Raw genomic sequence first — 21,240 nt, 5'->3', positions numbered from 1 at the left:
GAGCCGTTAGAAATCCCAGAAAACGCTGTGGGTGGCCAGTGTACGGAAGCCTGTAAGCTTTAAAGTCGCTCTCACAAATACTTAACGGCTCTTCAAGTTGAAAGTAAACATTTATCGTTTTGTTTTGGTTAATTTTAATAAAGTTATAAGACCCGGAGAAAGTCTGCATTTTTATTGGCATATTAAAATGAATCTTAACAATAAAACATATAACGCTGTAAAATAAAACAATACAATTATATGAAAGTAATATCTATAATAGTATGAAATGTTTTAATAAGTTATGACATTTTGTAATATTTATTGTTCATTGGCCGTTTCTTATGCTGAGACTATGCGGCCAGTTAAGCAGGAATGCAGTAAGTTACAAGCAGTTTTGTGGTGCTTGGAATTCTTTATAATTAATTTAAAAACAAATATTGCCACATTGATGGCTCAAGAAGGTGTAACTGTTCAAATAACATTGTTTCATTGTAAAATAAAAATAATTATTTTTATATATTCAAGTGTAATATTTCTGTAAAGGCTAGGGACAGAAAAATGGACATGTCCATAGAATGACACATTTATTTATTTATTAATTAATTAAATTGTGTCATGTTTATCAAAATAAAGTGGAAAAATATAGACCCCATTTTATTGATATTTAAATAGTACAGGCTTATGTTGAATATTCTTGTACACACAGACGCTGTATTAAGCAGTACATAAATTATTGAATGTATAGTCTTTCTGTTACCACATGCAAATATCTAAAACGTATTTGACAAATATATCTAACAGAAATAAAGACAGCAAACACTGCGCAAGAGTCGCGGAAATCAGAAAGTACAACTTCTCCGTTCATAACTCCTCCCTCGACTTCAAGCGGCAAATCTCGCTGATAGGTATTCGGTAAGTTCATTTGAGATGCCAGACGCCTCGTCTTGAATGAGGACGAGAGTAGAAAGCTGCAGTCACCCTTTAATCGTATTTGTGGCAGACGTATAAGTGTCTGGTTGAACTCCATACTGGTAGCGATAGCGCTTTACTATGCGGGCGGAAGTAAAAATACCCTGCTTCGACTCAAAACGGACGTTAAGTGACGTCATGTGAAAAGGGCCTACTCTCATAAGTGTGCATTCTGTGTTCTCGCGTCCTTCCGAGTTCGTTCTTCCAAGGAAGCTTGGCAAGACCGGTCTCCACGAGAACGCAAGTCCGTTCTTTGCGTTCTTGGAATTCTGAACGCTAGTTGGTGCTCCAGTATAATCGGTCCGCCGAAACTCATCCAGTGACGTTCCGCGGTGCAAAAATAAGTGCGATTAAAATGCGTTAAAAAAAATTAACGCGTTATTTTTGTGTAATTAATTAATCTAAATTAACGCGTTAAAGTCCCGGCCCTATTTAACATCTTTTGTTGGTTAACATTTATGACACAGATAATTAGGAATGCTGTCCATTTAAGATGGAAGGTATGCATGTAATAGCCTACTGACACACATTCAGTTTTCACCCACCTGTTTAAGCTCACTTAAACCATAACGGACTGTATTTCCGTGAGATGCTCTACATGAGAGACATTTGGACTGCTGTGTGTGTATTTGAGCACTGAGAACTGATTGCGCGCTGTATGAGAACTGAAGAAGTGGAGCGTGTGCGAGAGAGAGCACTTCTATCAGTGCGTTTCTGCCTATCGCACCTTCACTAACTTTAAGTTAATCGATAATGAATTATGACTCCCGGGAAAAACGGGACGTCTGGTCACCCACTCCCTAACCCTTCGGGTGCTGAGGCCATCGTTTCAGATCGCTAGTTCGCGTTTTGGTAGCCTATCCGTCCACCGCGGCTGCCATGCAAACGCACCTTATCCAATGACAGAGACACACATTTTGAAAGACAAGACAGTTAATTTAGCCTATAGGATGTATTTTGAATGTCCAGTAGTCCTCAAATAACATTTTAGTCCCGTCTCGTCTTGTTAATGAAGACGCGCATAAATTTCGTCAGTTTTTATCATCAGATATTAGTTTTAGCTCGTCGACGTCTCGTCTTAGTCACAGAAAAAAGGTTCGTTGACGAATATTTTTCGTCGTCGTCTTCGTCAACGAAATTAACACTGCTTTCAGCCATGGGTGCCTTAACCCTGTTGCACATGAAATCTTGTTTTACATTAAATCATGAAATAGATATAATTAAAATGTATAGACAGACTGTTCAAGATAGAGGAGCATTGTGGGAGTTGCAGCTCACCATAGCCAGAGTATGTATTGTTAGATTTGCGTCCACGTCCTCTTCCTCCATAGGTGCGTGTGGTCTGCAGGGAGTTGGTGCTCTCGTCAGTGAGGTAACCCCGTTCACGCTCGCCGGTGACCCCTGATCCAGAGCGGCTGGGGGGTGCACGGTATCCCACCCCAATCTGACGGAGCTGTTCATCAATCTGCAGGCGCTCAAGACGCAACAGCTCCACCTCCTGTCAATCACAGAGAAAGAAAGTACTGTCAGGCATTGCTGCAAAACTACATGCAGAGTTACAGATCACAAAAGTAATATAATGTAGGTTTTCGTTTAATAGCAAAATGGGGAAATAATATATATGTTATTATTATCAATGACAATATAATATTTAAGATAATATGTAATATCATACAATATATGATAAGATAACAGATTATATAGCATTAATATAATATATAAATGATCAGCAGATAAAATAATATTTACTGGGGGTGGAAAAAAACAAAAAAAAAAAAAAAAAAAAACACAATTTTATAATATGCACACAACAACAAAATATAAACTTTTCGTTAAGTGCAAAAAGAGGATTTTTTTTTTTTTACTATTTTGTTTATTACACACAGAAAGTAAACCTCTTGTTAAATATTATTGAGGCGGCTGATGAAATGATCGGCTTTGAGAGCTGTGGTTCTTCATGGCATCTCTCAAGCAGGATTACCTGCACAGACAGCAATTTATTGCAGTGGGTTTTCACTAGATGCAACATGTCTGTAAATGTGTGTGAAGGTGTCAAATCAGATTGTGACAGCTGGCGGTTTGAAACAGCAACCGAACGCTGACAGAGGAGGGCAATGTGCTAGAGCTAAAGCTAGACAGGGGAAATTGCTATTTTGAGAGGTGCCTGGGTAGATAGCATGTAATCGACACTTTGCCCCCTCCCCCAACAAATCTACCTCCAATGGGGGTATTTTTAGCATCAGTGGTTAAGTTCGACCAACAGCTTTCCATGAAGGAGGAGATCAGCTGACCAGTCAAGAGAGAACAGTTCAGTTCAAAAGCTCATCTTTAGTATGGTACAATGAATTCAATATAAGGTTTCAACATTTGTACACTTTTGAGCCTCGAACAATAACAGAACAAACACTCTTAAGCAACTGTAATCAGTTCAGAACCCTTCATGCCTGGTAACTAACCTGAAGGTAGGCCACGTGATATTCAAGCAAGGCCTGGGCGTTACTGATGTTCTCTTTGGTTCCAACGAAGATAAAGGGAACCATTCCCTGAATAACAAAGACAAAGAGGAATAACATTTCTGATGTTAGTAACATCAGAAGCTATTTCAGATATTAAACGATTAAAAACACTCATAATGTGTGTACACTTGCATTAAAATAAACAGCTTGTTGTTACTAATATTGTGTTGTTTTCCTCACTGAGGATTTATTTAGCTGTGACAGTCAGAGGTTTGTTGTATCAGGTGGGCAGCTCATTCACCTCTTGGCTGCTGACAGTGTTGTCTCTGCCAGCCCCCTGCCTGCCTACCTCCTCCCTGGGCAGCTTTTTATCATTGTCCCCTTCAATCCGGACTCGAACCACTCCCGATTTGTCTACTATTTCCTGGATAATTTTGCCGTTTTTGCCAATGACTTTGCCTGTGGTGAAAGAGATAGAATCACTGGGTAAGAACACTTGGGCTTTGGCAGATTTTCAGAATTTATGCTTAGCTAATGTCTGTCCACAAATGAACTGCATTCAGAAGTCCAAACGAAATGTGTCTACTAAGCAGAAAACCAACTCGCCTACAAGGTTCCTTGGAACTTGGAAGGAATCCTCCTTAAACTCCAGATATGTCCTGGCCTGCTTCACAGCCTCTGGGGACTTGAGTCAAAAAGAACAACCCATAAAAATCACTGCTTTCACTCATCTTTATATGCATCTTTGTAAATAACACAAGATGAACTTAAAGAAAAGATAAACACCTCTCCATAGATCCTGAATGTGCAGCTCTCTTCTTCCAGCTCAATGGCAGTGACGCCGGGAACTTTGCGGGCCTGCTGGATGTTGGCGCCATGAGAACCAATGGCCAGACCCATTAGATCCTCACGTACCCTCACTTCCTCCTGATAAGCAGACGCCAGCTGTTTACTGGTCTGCGGCACAAAAAAGCAATTGTTGAGCTGTTTGTCTGTTTTAATTAAACCACAGGGGGAATCCAGCATGACCAGAATCACTTTTACAGTAACATGCATATAATCACAAGCAAGAAAACAACAACCCAGAAACAGAATTGCACTAACAATCAACAGTATAACAAGAAATCTGGGCCCGTATTCACAAAACATTTTATCTTACTACTAAGAGTTCTCCTAAATAGCAGTAAAAGTTTTTAGCTAAGAGTTTCTCTTAAAACCTATTCACAAAGCTGCTGATGAGACTTTTACTAAGGAATAGAGAGAAGTCTTAAGCTAAGCGTAAGGGCCAGTTGACCTAGTTGCTATGGATGATGTCAGCATGCTTACTATGCACATTGGCTGATAGTCTGTCACAGATTTATTCATAGAAATATTGCAGTGCGCAACGTTGTGTTGCCATAATCAAATAAAGGTTTAAAAATAAAAATGTTAATTGCCACATTCAAATAAAGATTTTAAAACGCAGGTATCACTTAGGGATGTGCGCTACGACTAATTTGACTGTCGTTTAAACGGAAGTTTTGTATCCGACTAGTCAACTAGTCTAAAAGCTAGAAACCCCCAAAAAATGGCAAAAAAAGTGCGTCTATATAACAGCCTACACTTGAAATACTTAAATCTTTGAATCACAGTCAAATCCCTCAATTAATTCTGCTAAAAATAGGTCATGATTATGCTTTATGCTTGCCTCGCGTTATCATCATTTAATATTAGGCGGTCGATAAACAGAAAAAACTAAAGAGCATACACTCAATAGAGCCCTGCACGGGCCTCAAATTTAGGCCCTAGCCCGGCCCTGGCCCGAGACGCTCAGGCCCTAGCCTGGCCCAGGTCCGACAGCTTATCAGAATTTCCGACCCGAGCCCTTTTTTTTCCCCTTCTCCTAAAACAGCTTATACTACTGTTTCGGCTATTGAAATAGTTCAGATTTGTGTGTAATGGCAAAATTATTATATTTCGTTTTGTTTTTTTATTAAGTTAATTTAGAAAAACGTTGCATTTTTGTTCGTTAAATAGCCTATAAGTTTTAGTTTTTTTAAAGTAACCACCAAGCGGCCAGCTGCATGAGCTGATCATAGCCTATGTTTGATAAATTTAGCCTTCTCATATCATCACGACTTGCCTAAAATAAAATCTACAGATATACTAAAACAGTTCAAGTATATAACAATGTTTAAACATTAAACCTGCTATAATAATAATGTGCGCTAGCCTATATCTCAGTTTGTGCGGAGAGTGGAAGCTAAAGCGCGCTCTGCAGGACATGGAGGCACCAGCAAACACTTGCATTTACTTCAGTGGAAACAAATTAAAATAGCCTACGCTGTCATTTTTTGTTTGTTTGTTTTTTTGATAAAGGTAAGAGTAATACATCATTCGGACCTGTAAAGGGTGTACTTGTATTTGTGTGCACTCACAATACCAAAAAAAACAAAGAAAACAAACATGATGCGCTTTCTGCCGTCTTGAACAGGAGCACTTCACAAAAATGAACCGAAGCTGAGCGAATACATGCCTCACAGACATGAGAAATATATCTATAGAACGTTTTAAATTATCACTGAACGAAATAAAAAAAATTAAAACAAAAACTCTTTTATTATAATCTTAATCATAATCAATAAAGATGCATTTATCTCTAAATGCACGTCTAATGAGGAGACGGCGAGTCAGGATCAGCAACTTCATCCTTGCGACACAGACTCAGAAAACATTAGTTTATTAGTAAATAATTCAAATATCTCCTTACTATTTCCTGCAGACACATTCATGGTTATGTTTGCTGGGGTTTTGCAGCAAGCTTTAGTCTATTGCGTGCATTTGAACGCAGAACTATTCCGCTGCGCTGAAGTCACCTGCTGCGGGACACTAAACACCATCGAGCTGCTCTCAGTCGTGTGGTCTCCTGTTGTTTCCACCAGCGCAGTGATTTTTTTTTTTCATCACTAATCGATAGATGTCTACAATATAAAAATAATTTTTCGGCCGGGGCCGAAATGCAGGGCTCTAACACTCAACATAAACCGGTGCATAGCTTATTTCTTCAGATCGGCTGGAGCAATGCAGAAATGGAAAATCAATCAATAGACTGACAGAATTCTTCATTTTCATATAAAAGTTAGCCAACATATTAAAAAGTAAAAAAAAAAAAAAAAAAAAAAAAAAAAATGTACTTCATGTTGGCTATTGTCTAAAAACAAAAGAATGCTAGTTTTACTTACTCAGACCATGCACATTTGTTAACGTGGTCTGGCGAAAGACTGGACTAGACGATTCTGCACTTGAAAAAAAATTAAATAAAACTCGCTCGGCAGGAACTGAAGTCACAGGCAGGCAGAGAGTTTCGAAAAGAGCCTGGAAATCCCGCAGCACCACCGAAGTGGGTCTTCGTTTAGAAGAATAGATCGCGTGAATGGGATCACGGACCGCAGCGACGTATGAAAGATTGACATTACTGGCTTTGGCTAGCCTCCAAGCTAACGCATAGGTTTTCGTGTGGTCATTCTAAGCTAGCCGCAACTGATGTGAAGACAAGGCATGAGAGGTCTGAGGTAAAAATGTAGTTTCTGCCCAGATACACTTTTAAAAATATTTTAATATTTTGATATGTATTCTTTTTCATTAACATCATTAACATCCCGTGGTAGCCAGGAATTACAGAACTTCAGTCTGGATCTAACCATTACATGATCTGAGATGACCGAACACCTGAGATGGAGGATCAGCGCCGGGAGATGACGTATGTGTCCCTGATCGTAGGCAGAGGCCAAACACCTGGATGAACGCCAGAGACAGATCCCCATTGAGGACCCCGCCACTTAGACAGCCATCGGAAAAGACCACTGGAACCAGCTGAGCCCATTCAATCTGACTTGCTGCAGTTTGGAACTGAACTGCTGGTTTGTTTGGCCAGAGGAGAATTGGCCCCCCGACTGAGCCTGGTTTCTCCCAAGGTTTTTTCTCCATTCTGTCACCGATGGAGTTTTGGTTCCTTGCCGCTGTCGCCTCTAGCTTGCTTAGTTGGGGACGCTTCATTTCCAGCGATATCGCCGACCTTATTGCAAAGACACTATTTAAACTTATTGACACTTTATTTTCCTTTTTTTTTTTTTTTTTTGATATTGTGCAGTGCTTTGACACAATTTGCATTGTAAAAAGCGCTATATAAGTAAAGGTGACTTGACTTAATTGTCAGCCTGTATGCTTCTCGAAAAAAAAATTAGTGAATATGCATAAAAAGTCTTAATTAACATGGCTGATAGTAAGACATGCAAACAAAAAAGAAAAACTGGACGCAAGAATAGCTGTTACTTCTTGCCCAATTGGTTAATGAAAACGAGCATACAATCAAAGGAAAATTTGGAGTTGGGATAACCTACAAAACCAAATGCGATACCTTTTTAAAAGCTCATTATCATCAAATGTTTCTAAAATATTTATGTTCCTAGGCAGATTGCTGGCAACAACCATATGAAGTGACAACCTGCAAAGTATGGTGACCCATACTCGGAATTCGTGCTCTGCATTTAACCCATCCAACGTGCACACACACAGCAGTGAACACACACACACACACCGTGAACATACACCCGGAGCAGTGGGCAGCCATTTATCCTGGGGCGCCCGGGGAGCAGTTGGGGGTTCGGTGCCTTGCTCAAGGGCACCTCAGTCGTGGTATTGAGGGTGGAGAGAGCGCTGGACATTCACTCCCCCCACCTACAATCCCTGCCGGCCCGAGACTCGAACCCGCAACCTTTGGATTACGAGTCCGACTCTCTAACCATTAGGCCACGACTCCTCTTCACTACTCCTAATGTTTCACAGATTTAGGAGCTAGTTTTAGCAATAAAACACTTTGTTAAATACTCTTAGAGCAAAAATTTAGGAGTTCTAAATTTAGGACTGACACACCCATTACTCTTAAGTTATGAGCTACTTTTAGACTTAAGATGTTTAGTGAATACGGGCCCTGAACGGCAGAGGAATTCATTCCATGAATGTGGAGCTTGAAGACAAAAAAAGCACAGATGGCTAATCAGTGTTTGCTTATTTGAGTGAATGAACTTGTATTTACAGGAACATACTGTTGTATAAGTAACTCAAGCTAAATAGTTATATCTTCACATGATGACTTTCTCTGTTAGGACTAGCTAACCTATTTTGCATGTAAAATGTGTAACAAATTAAACAACAAAAATCCCCATATAGTGTATTTGTGTACCTCTAAGTGTTTAGTGGCCTCCTCGTTACGGGACATCAGCATGAGTTTGGTGCGAATACTCCGGAAGTGCATGTCACTCAGTAGGGCTGCTCTTTTCACCGTGCACTCGTTTGTGGACTGATGAAAAACAGACAGACATGTTCAGACACAACAATGTATATTCCAGTATCACAACGAGAGAGTAAATAGAAACAAACACTGACCAGGACAATAAGTTGGTGTGTAAAGGTGTTGTAGAAGATGCAGTTGGCTCCGATTGCTTTCCTGAAGTCTTTGTGGATGTTCTCAGTCAAACAGCTGCATCATTCAGAAAAGAATAGAATACATTTAATTCTTCCAAAATAAATTCAAAAATGCTCTTCCAAAAATGTTTAACATTTAGTTGTTTGTTCACAATTAGAGTAAGCTTCCTTTTAGGAACCCATGAAATCAATTTCACTTTTCCCTAAATTCAGTGTTCTCCACTTTATTTTATCATCAAAGACTGAACACTGCATGTGTGACTTACATCTCTCTGAGATCCTCAGGTACATCTATGGGGACTTTGTAAAAGGAGTTTTCACAGGAGGGGCTGTTGGGATTGACCGGCCGAATTCGTTCCGATGTGACAATTTCGTTGTATGTGGCGTCGCAAGCTGCATATTCGATCACATAGAACTGAACGGAAAAAAATAAATACAAAATATATCACAATGCCCACCACACACATTAAACAAAACAATGAATGTATGCTGAAGACGGTTAATAGTTTAGACAGTAAAACTGGATTACTAGACTGATTATTATTTTTGATTGCACAAACATGGAATTCTTGCATCAAATAGTTTTGTATAATGACTGTTAAGATGTACATTTGACCATTTAATAAAATCATTTAACCTCAAACCAATTTTTCATGTCCACTTATTTGGCAAGTAGCCATGTAACAAGTGGGATAAATGTACAGTCAGCTTTGAATCAGACTCCTGTTGGGTTTATTTTGCAGTAATGACCAGCTGACTGTTTATTACACAAGTCACAATAGCCTCTTTCACAGCCTCACCACTTTAAAGACACAGCAAACAGACTGAAGCTGCTCAAAGACGGTTTTGTTGTGCTAGACCACTCGCTTAAAATGCCAGTAATTAGTCACTGTGATGAGACGCGTTAGCACAGCACACGCTCAGAGTGTGACAGAAGCCATCTTGCAGACAGAAGCATTAAGCCAACATTAAGGATCTGCTGCCTGTAACACAGTAAAAGCAGTGGGAAAGAAAACCGATTGTAGATAATCTGAGAACAGCCCCCCCACTCAGCGGTAACAAACGACTTACACTCGGTGACCTAGAATGCAGTCAAAAGTCAAGTCTAAATTCGTCCTATTATTCGACTGCCCCAGTATCAGAATGAATGTGTGCAAGAGAGAGAAGACAGTTCCCCAGTGCTCCATGTAACGCTATGAGAGGTCTGCCCGTCAGCTCATGTGCTACCTTAACCTAATTAGCCAAAATGTTTGTGTGGAGGCAGGTTTAAAATGGGACCTTATGTCAGGAAACACTGCACAGGAGACATAAGCTCTGAGGTTTTTAAGATGTGTTAAGAAAACTCCTATTTGTGTATCGATAAGCAATTTATAACTTCCTTTTATTTATTCCTTTAAAAAGGAAATAAGACTTTATTGTAAATGTCAGTATTTTACTATAACCTTACAATAATGTTCCAGGTTCAATAAAAGCAAAGCTCTATGATATGATGTTGATTACAATAATAAATAATTTAGATTTCTCCCTCAGAATAAAAAAGAAAAGAAAAAGAAAATAGGGTGTACATTATTGAACTTTCATTTTAAACTGGGCAACACATTGAACCAGGATACACGTAAATATGATACTAGTGAGGTAAAATTGCTTACCAACCTTTTCGGTGTAGTTATATTCAATATTTCAACTCCTATCATGACCACGCAGAGCCTTTAAGCTTTGTTTAGATGGAGCAAAAGGTGTCCCCAAGAAATACAGGATTTTACTTATACCTAGAAGTTTAACCACCTAGAATAGAAGTCCACTAACAAAGGACTTTAATAAAAAAAAGCTTAAAGTATAAAGAATTATTTCTTATAATTATATAAGAGTAATAAAAATGTTTAGAACTATACAGTCCTAATGCAAAGGGAAAGTCAAAATGATTTTTCTGGCAATGACAGCATACGACTGATGTGGCCATTATAACACAACTAGTATTGAACCCAGAACATTTCTTAAACCTGATGCCTTAAGTGGGACCCATATAGAGGATCCCAGATGTCTTTAAACAGACCTACATTTTGCAGTTGTTTATCTTGCTCATGCATACTCAATGCATATTCTAAAGCTTAAGATCCGCTATTAGATCACCAGGGGGTTCAGTCTGACTCAATAAATGAGATCCCTCTAGTATTTATGGGTAACTGGGTCAGTGCTGCAGATGTGCGTGTTAAAGGACTACTGGAGCCTCGAGTCCCAATAAGACCTGAAACACCCTCAATCAATATTCATATATTAACTTTGGACTCAACTTCAGAGGCCAACTGAGTGAATAACGAGAGACAGAACCCTTGAAATGCAGACCCACGTAACCCACATCTGATCAAACATGTGCGGAGTGGTCGCTTGCACACCTGGACCCGACTTACCTCTCCCTTCATCATCCTCACCCTCGCCAACCACCAGCCGCAGGGCTCCTGATCGTTTGCTCTGGAGTAAACCTGCAGGAGAAAGACCAGGTCAGGTGATTGCGTGTAGGAAAACACTGAAAGAAATGGTGTCTCTGTGTGTTTAACAGAAAGCAAGAAATTAATTAATACCCTTCTTTGTACCATAATAGTGGTTATAGTACAGAGAGAAATAAATAAAAGAATGCAGAATGTGTTAGGTATGTTTGTATCTAGTGACCAACTAGAAAATGCCAAAACCAAAAAAAAAAATGCACAAATAGTAGACAGTGGAATTTTATATTGCCTTGTCCAAAAATTCAATAAAATGCACTAAAAAGTCTCAAATTGATTATTTATATGATGTGCAAATGAATTTAGGCATCACAAAATGAAAAAGTTCTCATTCTTTCATCAAAATACACAAACTTTTATCTCTGAAATGACTTCTCGCATAAAGGCCACAGGGGCAGTAGGAAAATAACATCAGTTTATATTTCTAGATCCAATCAAATCTCATGGATACTTCAGATTTCTCTAAAATATGCCACATTTACCAAAGTTAAATGTGTTGTAAAAACTTTCATGTTGTCTTTAAAGAATGACCCATGTTTAGCGCTATGGAAAGTGGTGTAAGATGAGAGTCTGATTTATGTTTTGAAAGCCGAGAATTTCAAAGGGCTATTTCTCCAGTGATGATTCATATGTGGGGGCCTTTTTCAGGGTGATGATTGAGGAGTGCTCCGGGTGTTTTAGAGTGAATGTATCTCTACCTCCACCTCATCTCCCTCACAAATGTCCTTGTGGTAATCGGCTGGGGGTGGCAACCTCACGTCACTGAACGGCAGCTGTCTCTCTGGTTGCCAGCTAGTGGAAAGAAGCCACACACATAGACCCACAGTTGTCAGTCAGCTTTCTAACGACAGGAAAGCTTGACACCCCACCTCCAAAACCCATGGGCTCTGGCCTAACAAACTCCACGCAGAGAGAACCAGCACAGTCTAGTATACTGTCAATTTATTAAAGAGGAGGGGTGTCAACAATGAGATATGAGGGGTCACTATGGATATACTGAAATGAGCAAATCATATGCTCTCAGATACACATGTAAAAATCACAACTTTGAATAAATCACTCCAAAAACACTAGTTGTTTACTCGTTCGGCTATAAACCTCAGATTTTTCTTGAAATCTCTCACACACTGTCCCAATCTTCACTGTTATACAAATCTAACAAGATTGTAAGCACATGGTCTCAGAGAGATGATAGTGCTCCTGGTTGTCCATGGGTCAGCAGAACCATCACAAGAACGGCAGGGCCACTGTCCCGTACTCCCCTGCCTGCATACCTCACCGGGCTATTTATGGATCTTACTCTGCCCGAAACGGGGAGTGAGAGAAGGAAGAAAAAAAAGAGAGATAAAGATGGGAGGAGTAGGGAGACATGGAGGGGTAAAAGAGGGAAGGAGGGGGACAGGAGAACTATAAAGAGCTGTGTGACAGCTGCCCGAGAGAGTTAGCACAGGTGCTGAGAGAGACGGGCAGGAGCACATGGCTAAAGGAAAAGTGGAAGCGAGCTATCAGTTAAGCTCTAAAGAAAACAAGCTGATTGTGAGATGAGCACAATCAGATAAGTCCACTTTACACAAAAAGCATTAAAAAAGTGCTGCATTTTAAGAGTGCCCTAATAAAAGAGTAAAACCAAAAGTACAGAAAAAAACAAAAAAATACAGTAAAAACAGCTATATTAATTTATTAAATATTACTACAATTTAAAAAATGCTTTCTAATTTAATGCATTTTAAAATGTAATTCATTCCCTGTGATGGCAAAGCTGAATTTTCATTACTCCAGCCTTTAGTGTAATATGATCGATCAGCGTTTATATGACAGATCTTGTGTTACATAAATGTCTTAGTCACTTTTGATCCATTTAATGCATCCTCGCTGAATAAAAGTATTTTAAAATCTTACTGACCCCAAACTACTGAACGTATTGTGCGTTTTATACACATGTATAATAAATAAATATATATTTTATATTAGTTTTGTACACATATATACACATATACACACATATATATTATATACATAGATTTTTTTTATATTATGAATTTATATTAAATCAATATAACTGATGGACTGGCTGCAGTAGCATTGCTAAAATACCCTGTTAAAAACCCTAGATAAATATATATTGCATTTTAACAGCCAAAAATTCTTATCTTGGCTAACCTTATATTTTTGTTGGTTGTGTAGGTGGCACTCATCACAAGCAAAACCTTGTCAAACAGGCAGAGGCTTTAGGAATTGTACAGGAAATGTTCGGCCAACTTACTTGTTTTCAAAGACTATTGTGAGGGAGTCTTCATGTACATCCTTTATGAAGCCCTAAAAAAAGAAGAGAAAATATGTTCAGCATATGTGTTTTACAAGTAATTAAATTAGCATCTGTTGTTGAGGGAGTTATATTGCTTACAAAATCTGTGCAAAATGCAAAGGTGATACAAAAGCATGTGCTTTTACACATTAAGTATATTAAAGTAACGTGTACATATGTGCAGCAAACATGGGAACAAGCACGTCACAGGTGTAGTATGTGCTAGCTTGTGAATGTAAGACGTAATTGAGCAGTTGGGGGGAGGCACCCAAAGTCCCCTCCTTAAAATCTGTTCCTCATCCATCACTCCTCCTTCCTCCACAAATCTATCAGAGCTGCCATAAAACGATTACTCCAGTCGCCACCCAATCATTGCTTAGCTACATACAGACAATGCCTAATACGGGACGGAGAGACTGAGATGGGAGAAAGAGAGAAAATTAGACAGAACGAGTGCCAGTATGTAACCTGCTGGAAAGAGACAGGCTGGTCTCAGGAAAACAGTGCATATGCAGGCCTGTTAAGAGTCACAAGACAACTTAATTCACATACAACCATCTAATACATGAATCACGGTTGCCAGATTATCCAACTGAGAGAGGCTTATACAGCATTTTTTTCTGTGTCTATAGGGCATGGCACTGAACCAGTTTAAAAAAAAAAAAAAAAAAAAAAGTGATTATACATCATTTAAAGAGCCTGCCCAATTACAAGTCAGGCTTTTAATATAGACTGTCCTGTATTGAAACCATTCCAACATACTAGATTGTGAAGTCACATATTCCAATGTCTGCTGACGTTTATGACCAGGAGAGGCACAGTCTCTTACGTTATGGTGGCAATTTTGGGAATGTGACACTACAGACATGCTCAATGGGATGAGTGGCAAATAACTAATCTATGATGGAGACCCTTGGCCATGTGCACCCTCCATTCATTGCCCCGTAATGAGGGGAACCTTGTAGAAAGCTTACAATTAATTAGACAGCAAAAATTTCAGAATTATGTATAAGTTTAATAATGCATCCATTTATTAAATTGGAAAAAAAAAAAATATGACCACAAAACTGAAAATACGCATTCAAGACAGGATCAAATATAATAATTTAAGAATCAGCACATATCGGCTGCACCGATTACTATATAATGGGACACTTGTAAATATGCTAAAAGTTTTCATCCACTCATAACCTGGTTACAAAACTAAGACTTTAGTTTTGTAGAAACATGTTGCACTTTACAAGGGCACCTCGAATTCCAGACCAGGTTTTTATAAAGGAGAATGTGCTGACACTTCTGGTCAGGACTGAGTGTTAAATAGTCAATACAGACTTGGAAGAACACAACTGATAATATTAACAGCAAGAAAAGGCAGGAAGTGTGTATAAACAGAACAGAGGAGAGACTAAATTGGCAAGAATTCATCTTTTACATAACATTACAATGAGGGGTCATGGAAGGGAAAAGTAAAGAGAGTAAATGATAAAACCAGAGAGGAGAGCGATAGTAATAGTACTGGTGGGGGTTGTAGAGTGTTGGATGTCAGCAAGGAGATCACCTGTTCCTCTCCCACCTGCTTTGATCCCTCAGAGTTTTACAGCTCGAAACAGCCGTCACTGTCACCTTACTGCAAAATAGTACATCCCTAAACCCCCCCCCCGAGCTTATAATATTCCCCTTTTTACATAAGAATGTTCTCAAAGAAAAAAACTGCTGGGATGTGTTGAAATTGTTTGCAGAGGAGTTCACACTCCCACAGAGTTGGATTAAACATGTGAAACATTTGTTGCCGTTTATGACACACATGTGACTTTGTGGCTGTAGTCAGATAGTGCTGCAGGGTCACACTGCAACATCTAAACGCCATGTGGTTGATCCATCACCTGGGACCAATCTCAATCTGAACAAATTCACCTTCACAGGCAACAGCGGTTCAGAAATGAGTGTTTGGTCCAAACATCCCATTTAGTTGATGCAACGCTCTCTTCACAAACATCAACATGTTTTCTCATCACAAATGCCAGACTGAGTGGTTTCCCACAGTCTAACCTAAACTCAAGCTGACCAAACAAAGAGGACAGGCTTGTGAATACACAACCAGTGGCACCACATTTCCCAGATATGCACATAAAACACACAATATAAGCCTGACACTTTGATAAGCTTAAATACAAACTCACAACCTTAGTCTCGAAGGGCTAGTTCACATGAAAATAATTGAGTCATCATTACAAAATGACAATGTCAGACACCATTGACTTTCATTGTCTGTAAAGGATGCAATAAAAAAGTAAACAACACTGTCAGTCTCTAACATCTCCTTTTGTGGCCCACAGAAGAAAGCGAGGATGTGGAACATGAGGGTGATAAATAACAACTGAAATTTCATTTTTGCCTAACTATTCCTTCAAGCACTGATGGAGTGTCCCATCGTGTGTCTCAAAACAAAGTGAACCCATCCCATCCTCTTATGAAAGCGCACAAATGCTTCCTAGGTAGGGCAGCTCACTAGATTTTGAGAGACAGTCACTGGCTTGTTGTTAACAGACTCATTAGCTAACCTGCTAAAACGGAACAAGGCGGTTCTCCTGTTTACCAGCTAAACAATAAAGAACAATCCATCCAAACAGGCCGACGACTAGCGAGCAGGTCCAAAACAACAGTGCTCCCTTACGTCTGGGGCCTCTTTGAAAGTGATACACATCGCTGTATCACACCTCAGCTGTCCTGATGCGTTCGTGCATGCGCACACCAGACGTTTATGGTTTAATATTGTTTTTTTATATATATAAATGAAGTTACCTTGTAGAAGGCCCCGTTGGAGCCGCGCACCTCCACCGCCAACCCGTCCATGTTCGTCGGCGCGTCCCCACGACTGTGCCTCTCTTTAGGCGCTCCGACAGCGTGCGAGTCCGGTACCACCCCCAGCTTCACGGGCCTCTCGCCGTTCTCCGGCCGCTTGTGTGTGTCCAGTGTTTCGGGTGGGAGAGGGGGCAAAGGTGACGGGGGAGCACAGGAGCCACAGGGAGGGGTTCAGCCCCGACGTCCTTTCCAGCGGAACAAGTCAATAACTCAATAACGGCTGCCTAGAGCGTGAGAGAAGCTCGCAGGAGCGCCGTTTGCGGCAAGTCTGGAGCTGGAGTGATGCTGTCTGATGATGGTGGATGTAAACGAGGTGTTAGCACAACAGCTAGCGCAGCCGCTAATCAACGGTCACCGACACCTTCTAGCACTTGAACTCACGGTTCCTGCATATGTCGGGGTGTTTTCGTGAGAATCCTCTGTGCTATGTCTGAAAACGCTGCTGATTAGGCCGTTTGTTCTTTAATAAGACTGTTGTGCTGAACTACTTCACCCTTCTCCTCCAACACACGCCGTCAAAGTGGAGCAGCAAGACTGTGAATGACCCCGATTTCCCCGCCCCTCTTCACTCCACGCCCCGCCCATTTTAGCGTTTGAGCTTGTGATTGGTCCAGTGCGCTGCCACTCACACACAGCTGCGCGCTGTGATTGGCGGAACCGCCGGGGGCCGGTCGACGCGGACCCAGTGCTCTCAGCTCTTGGTTCGCCGGGTTTTGTAGTTGCTATATTTGGGTGGCTCTGGTTTTTGATGCATGTCATATAAAGCAAGACGAGAGTTTCCAAACGCTCTCTTATTATGTATACTGATATACCTTAGGGAGAAACTTATAATGTTTGTCAAAAACAAGAGGCGTAATATTTATCTTAAGCAGATTTTTGGAACAGATGCTTTGGGGCTTTTCATAATATCAAACACACTGTGCAACCGCATGATAAATAATCATGAAATGTACTGAATTTGAAACACACTGGTTTCACTTTGAAGGCTTTGGTGCATTAGGCACAACTGATTGCTTTTGTATGTCAAATATCCTGCTTATTTCTTTTCTAATCAGTCTCAAGAACTAAAGTAAAATGCACTCAGAACTGCTGCTTTTTCTAACCCTTACAAGTCTCTGTTTGAAGTACCTTATGGCAACATTCGGATACCATGCAATATGTAATCAAACACCATGGCATAACCACTAATATATTCCCAAAATACTTGTGTGTAACAGATGTTGGATCATGAAATCTGGCACACAAATGTACTTTTTTAATTTATTTTCACAGAACTGATATCTGATATAAAAGGAAACAAAGGTACCATTAAGGTAAATAAATAAATACATGAATAAATAAATGTCCACAGGTGTTGTGGAGGGTGTGAACTTCCGGATGTTGGCTGATTTGATGTCAGTCACTGATGGGTGAGGAATGACACGTCAAACAGTTTGACCAAATGAGAGGGTGAGGAACTCCGGAGGGGGTTAAAGGCTTACAACAGCTGAAGACAGCAGATGCTGGAGGACATGTGTCAAACATCAGAGGATGTGAGGACATCTCGACAGATTCAAGCCATTGCATTTGTGAATTTGTAATTTTTTATAAGAATGTTTTATAAGATTCATTTGTCACATGATCCTTTAGAAATCAGTCTAATATGCTGAATTCGCTCATGAAACACTCAAAAAAATTACTCTTTGAATGAACATAAAAAAATCATGGAAAGGATTTCCACATGATTAACTTGCTTTATTTCAGCATTATGCAATTCTGTTATTCCAATTGAATGTACTTACGTTGGGTCAACTTAATTTATTAAGTTTGATTCAACTTATTTACTATGGTTGGGCACAGCTTAATTTAATAGTGTCAGCCCAACTAATTAGCAATGTTTTGGACCAACTAATTTATTTAAGTTAGCCTAACAAAAGTGCTTAATGCTGAAAGAAAGCCATTTAATCACATGGAAATCCTTTCCATGATTTAATTACATTACTTCAAAGAATAGCTTTTGAGTTGAATAAATTAAAACCTTTTTAACAAACTCTAATGGTGGAAACAACACACAACAAATGAGAAAAGGTGCAATCAAATTGTATTTCCAAAATTATAATGCACATTGTTTTACACAGTTGAGTTGCTTGTTGATAACACAAGGAAATATATCTCAAGTTTGTTATGAGAATACAGGGAAATGGGCCCTCTCACTCGCATCCCACTTAATCTACTCTTAACATTTGCACTTTGTACATCTTGCACCTGTGGTTTTATGTGATGGTGAACTCACACAGAAGTTAATAAAAAATATTTACCAAAGTTAGAACATGTTTTGTATAAATATATATTTAAATTTTTTACATTGAAACGTAGGGACATTTTTTAAACAAGTTTCAACAATGTCTACAGCATGGTTGGCATCAAGGGTAAAAACAAGACAAATGGAGATCTTACAACAAAGTTTAACTCCCGAAATTTGTAAATGTTTAAACTTAAAAAAAATTAAACATAGCTTAGTCTTAAAGGGATAGGCCGAACTATCCCTTTAATTTTTTATGAGAAACTGAAAAAATAATTCAGCATACAGCTTTCCTTAAGTGCCAATAGACTGGACCTTGCATCAGAGAGAACATTTTTTAATAAAAACAGAGCACAAAAAACCTCCAGATGAACTGAACACTGATATACAGGTCCTTTTCAAAAAATTAGCATATTGTGATAAAGTTCATTATTTTCTGTAATGTACTGATAAACATTAGACTTTCATATATTTTAGATTCATTACAACACAACTGAAGTAGTTCAAGCCTTTTGTTGTTTTAATATTGATGATTTTGGCATACAGCTCATGAAAACCCAAAATTCCTATCTCAAAAAATTAGCATATTTCATCCGACCAATAAAAGAATGGCCATTATGTTCATTTATGCACTCAATACTTGGTCGGGAATCCTTTTGCAGAAATGACTGCTTCAATGCGGCGTGGCATGGAGGCAATCAGCCTGTGGCACTGCTGAGGTGTTATGGAGGCCCAGGATGCTTCGATAGCGGCCTTAAGCTCATCCAGAGTGTCGGGTCTTGCGTCGCTCAACTTTCTCTTCACAATATCCCACAGATTCTCTATGGGGTTCAGGTCAGGAGAGTTGGCAGGCCAATTGAGCACAGTAATACCATGGTCAGTAAACCATTTACCAGTGGTTTTGGCACTGTGAGCAGGTGCCAGGTCGTGCTGAAAAATGAAATCTTCATCTCCTTAAAGCTTTTCAGCAGATGGAAGCATGAAGTGCTCCAAAATCTCCTGATAGCTAGCTGCATTGACCCTGCCCTTGATAAAACACAGTGGACCAACACCAGCATCACTGACTGTGGGTACTTGACACTGGACTTCAGGCATTTTGGCATTTCCCTCTCCCCAGTCTTCCTCCAGACTCTGGCACCTTGATTTCCGAATGACATGCAAAATTTGCTTTCATCCGAAAAAAGTACTTTGGACCACTGAGCAACAGTCCAGTGCTGCTTCTCTGTAGCCCAGGTCAGGCGCTTCTGCCGCTGTTTCTGGTTCAAAAGTGGCTTGACCTGGGGAATGCGGCACCTGTAGCCCATTTCCTGCACACGACTGTACACGGTGGCTCTGGATGTTTCTACTCCAGACTCAGTCCACTGCTTCCGCAGGTCCCCCAAGGTCTGGAATCGGTCCTTCTCCACAATCTTCCTCAGGGTCCGGTCACCTCTTCTCGTTGTGCTGCGTTTTCTGCCACACTTTTTCCTTCCCACAGACTTCCCACTGAGGTGCCTTGATACAGCACTCTGGGAACAGCCTATTCGTTCAGAAATTTCTTTCTGTGTCTTACCCTCTTGCTTGAGGGTGTCAATGATGGCCTTCTGGACAGCAGTCAGGTCGGCAGTCTTACCCATGATTGCGGTTTTGAGTAATGAACCAGGCTGGGAGTTTTTAAAAGCCTCAGGAATCTTTTGCAGGTGTTTAGAGTTAATTAGTTGATTCAGATGATTAGGTTAATAGCTCGTTTAGAGAACCTTTTCATGATATGCTAATTTTTTGAGATAGGAATTTTGGGTTTTCATGAGCTGTATGCCAAAATCATCAATATTAAAACAATAAAAGGCTTGAACTACTTCAGTTGTGTTGTAATGAATCTAAAATATATGAAAGTCTAATGTTTATCAGTACATTACAGAAAATAATGAACTTTATCACAATATGCTAATTTTTTGAAAAGGACCTGTACTGGGAAATGGGGCCCTGCCTTTATACTCACATTCCCCTTCAAGATTTGCACTTACACCTGTAGTTTAATGTGCTGGAGTACCTAAACAACAAAACAGATGGTACAACTTTTCTGGTGTAGCTTTTGCTATGGCGATGTTTCTTAACGGGAAAGCAGTGTTTTGAGAACTTGTCCTTTGTTGGATAGTTTGTTTCCATCCAATTCCATAATGATCTTCTGCAGAATCTCAAAAGTGTACTTGAGCTCCTGGGGGTAGCTCAGGTTTAGCGCGTAGACAAGCCCCAGCAACATCACCACAGCAAAAGCTACATTGCCCAACTCACTCATCACTTCCACCCCCTCCAGGACAATACCAACATCCGCGGGGTCATCGCCAGGCTCTGCGCCTTCTTGTCGAATGACAAAGATTCCAAATACTGTCTCCGCTATGGCCATTTGAGTGCTTTCATCGACATCCTGTGACAAAAAATAAA

The 21,240-nt window shown here is 39.8% G+C and overlaps 1 protein-coding gene across 1 annotated transcript in view; it reads right to left on the bottom strand.

Moving 5' to 3' along the window:
* LOC306871236 (RNA-binding protein FXR1-like) overlaps nucleotides 1-21,240 on the bottom strand; it is a 33,823-nt gene that overhangs the window by 9,577 nt on the left and 3,006 nt on the right. Inside the window, exons 2-13 of the mRNA XM_079419024.1 lie at nucleotides 16,479-18,203; nucleotides 13,635-13,687; nucleotides 12,070-12,163; nucleotides 11,279-11,350; nucleotides 9,137-9,285; nucleotides 8,832-8,925; nucleotides 8,629-8,745; nucleotides 4,194-4,364; nucleotides 4,014-4,092; nucleotides 3,709-3,866; nucleotides 3,408-3,494; nucleotides 2,230-2,449 (exon numbers count right to left, since the gene is read on the bottom strand). Coding sequence (XP_079275150.1) covers nucleotides 2,230-2,449; nucleotides 3,408-3,494; nucleotides 3,709-3,866; nucleotides 4,014-4,092; nucleotides 4,194-4,364; nucleotides 8,629-8,745; nucleotides 8,832-8,925; nucleotides 9,137-9,285; nucleotides 11,279-11,350; nucleotides 12,070-12,163; nucleotides 13,635-13,687; nucleotides 16,479-16,529 — 1,345 coding nt within the window. The 5' untranslated portion in view covers nucleotides 16,530-18,203. The remainder of the gene's footprint in view (nucleotides 1-2,229; nucleotides 2,450-3,407; nucleotides 3,495-3,708; nucleotides 3,867-4,013; nucleotides 4,093-4,193; nucleotides 4,365-8,628; nucleotides 8,746-8,831; nucleotides 8,926-9,136; nucleotides 9,286-11,278; nucleotides 11,351-12,069; nucleotides 12,164-13,634; nucleotides 13,688-16,478; nucleotides 18,204-21,240) is intronic.

The sequence above is a fragment of the Barbus barbus genome, assembly GCF_936440315.1.
Source record: "Barbus barbus genome assembly, chromosome: 1".
In the NCBI taxonomy this organism is placed as follows: domain Eukaryota; kingdom Metazoa; phylum Chordata; class Actinopteri; order Cypriniformes; family Cyprinidae; genus Barbus; species Barbus barbus.
This window is presented reverse-complemented; position numbering and strand designations above follow the sequence as displayed.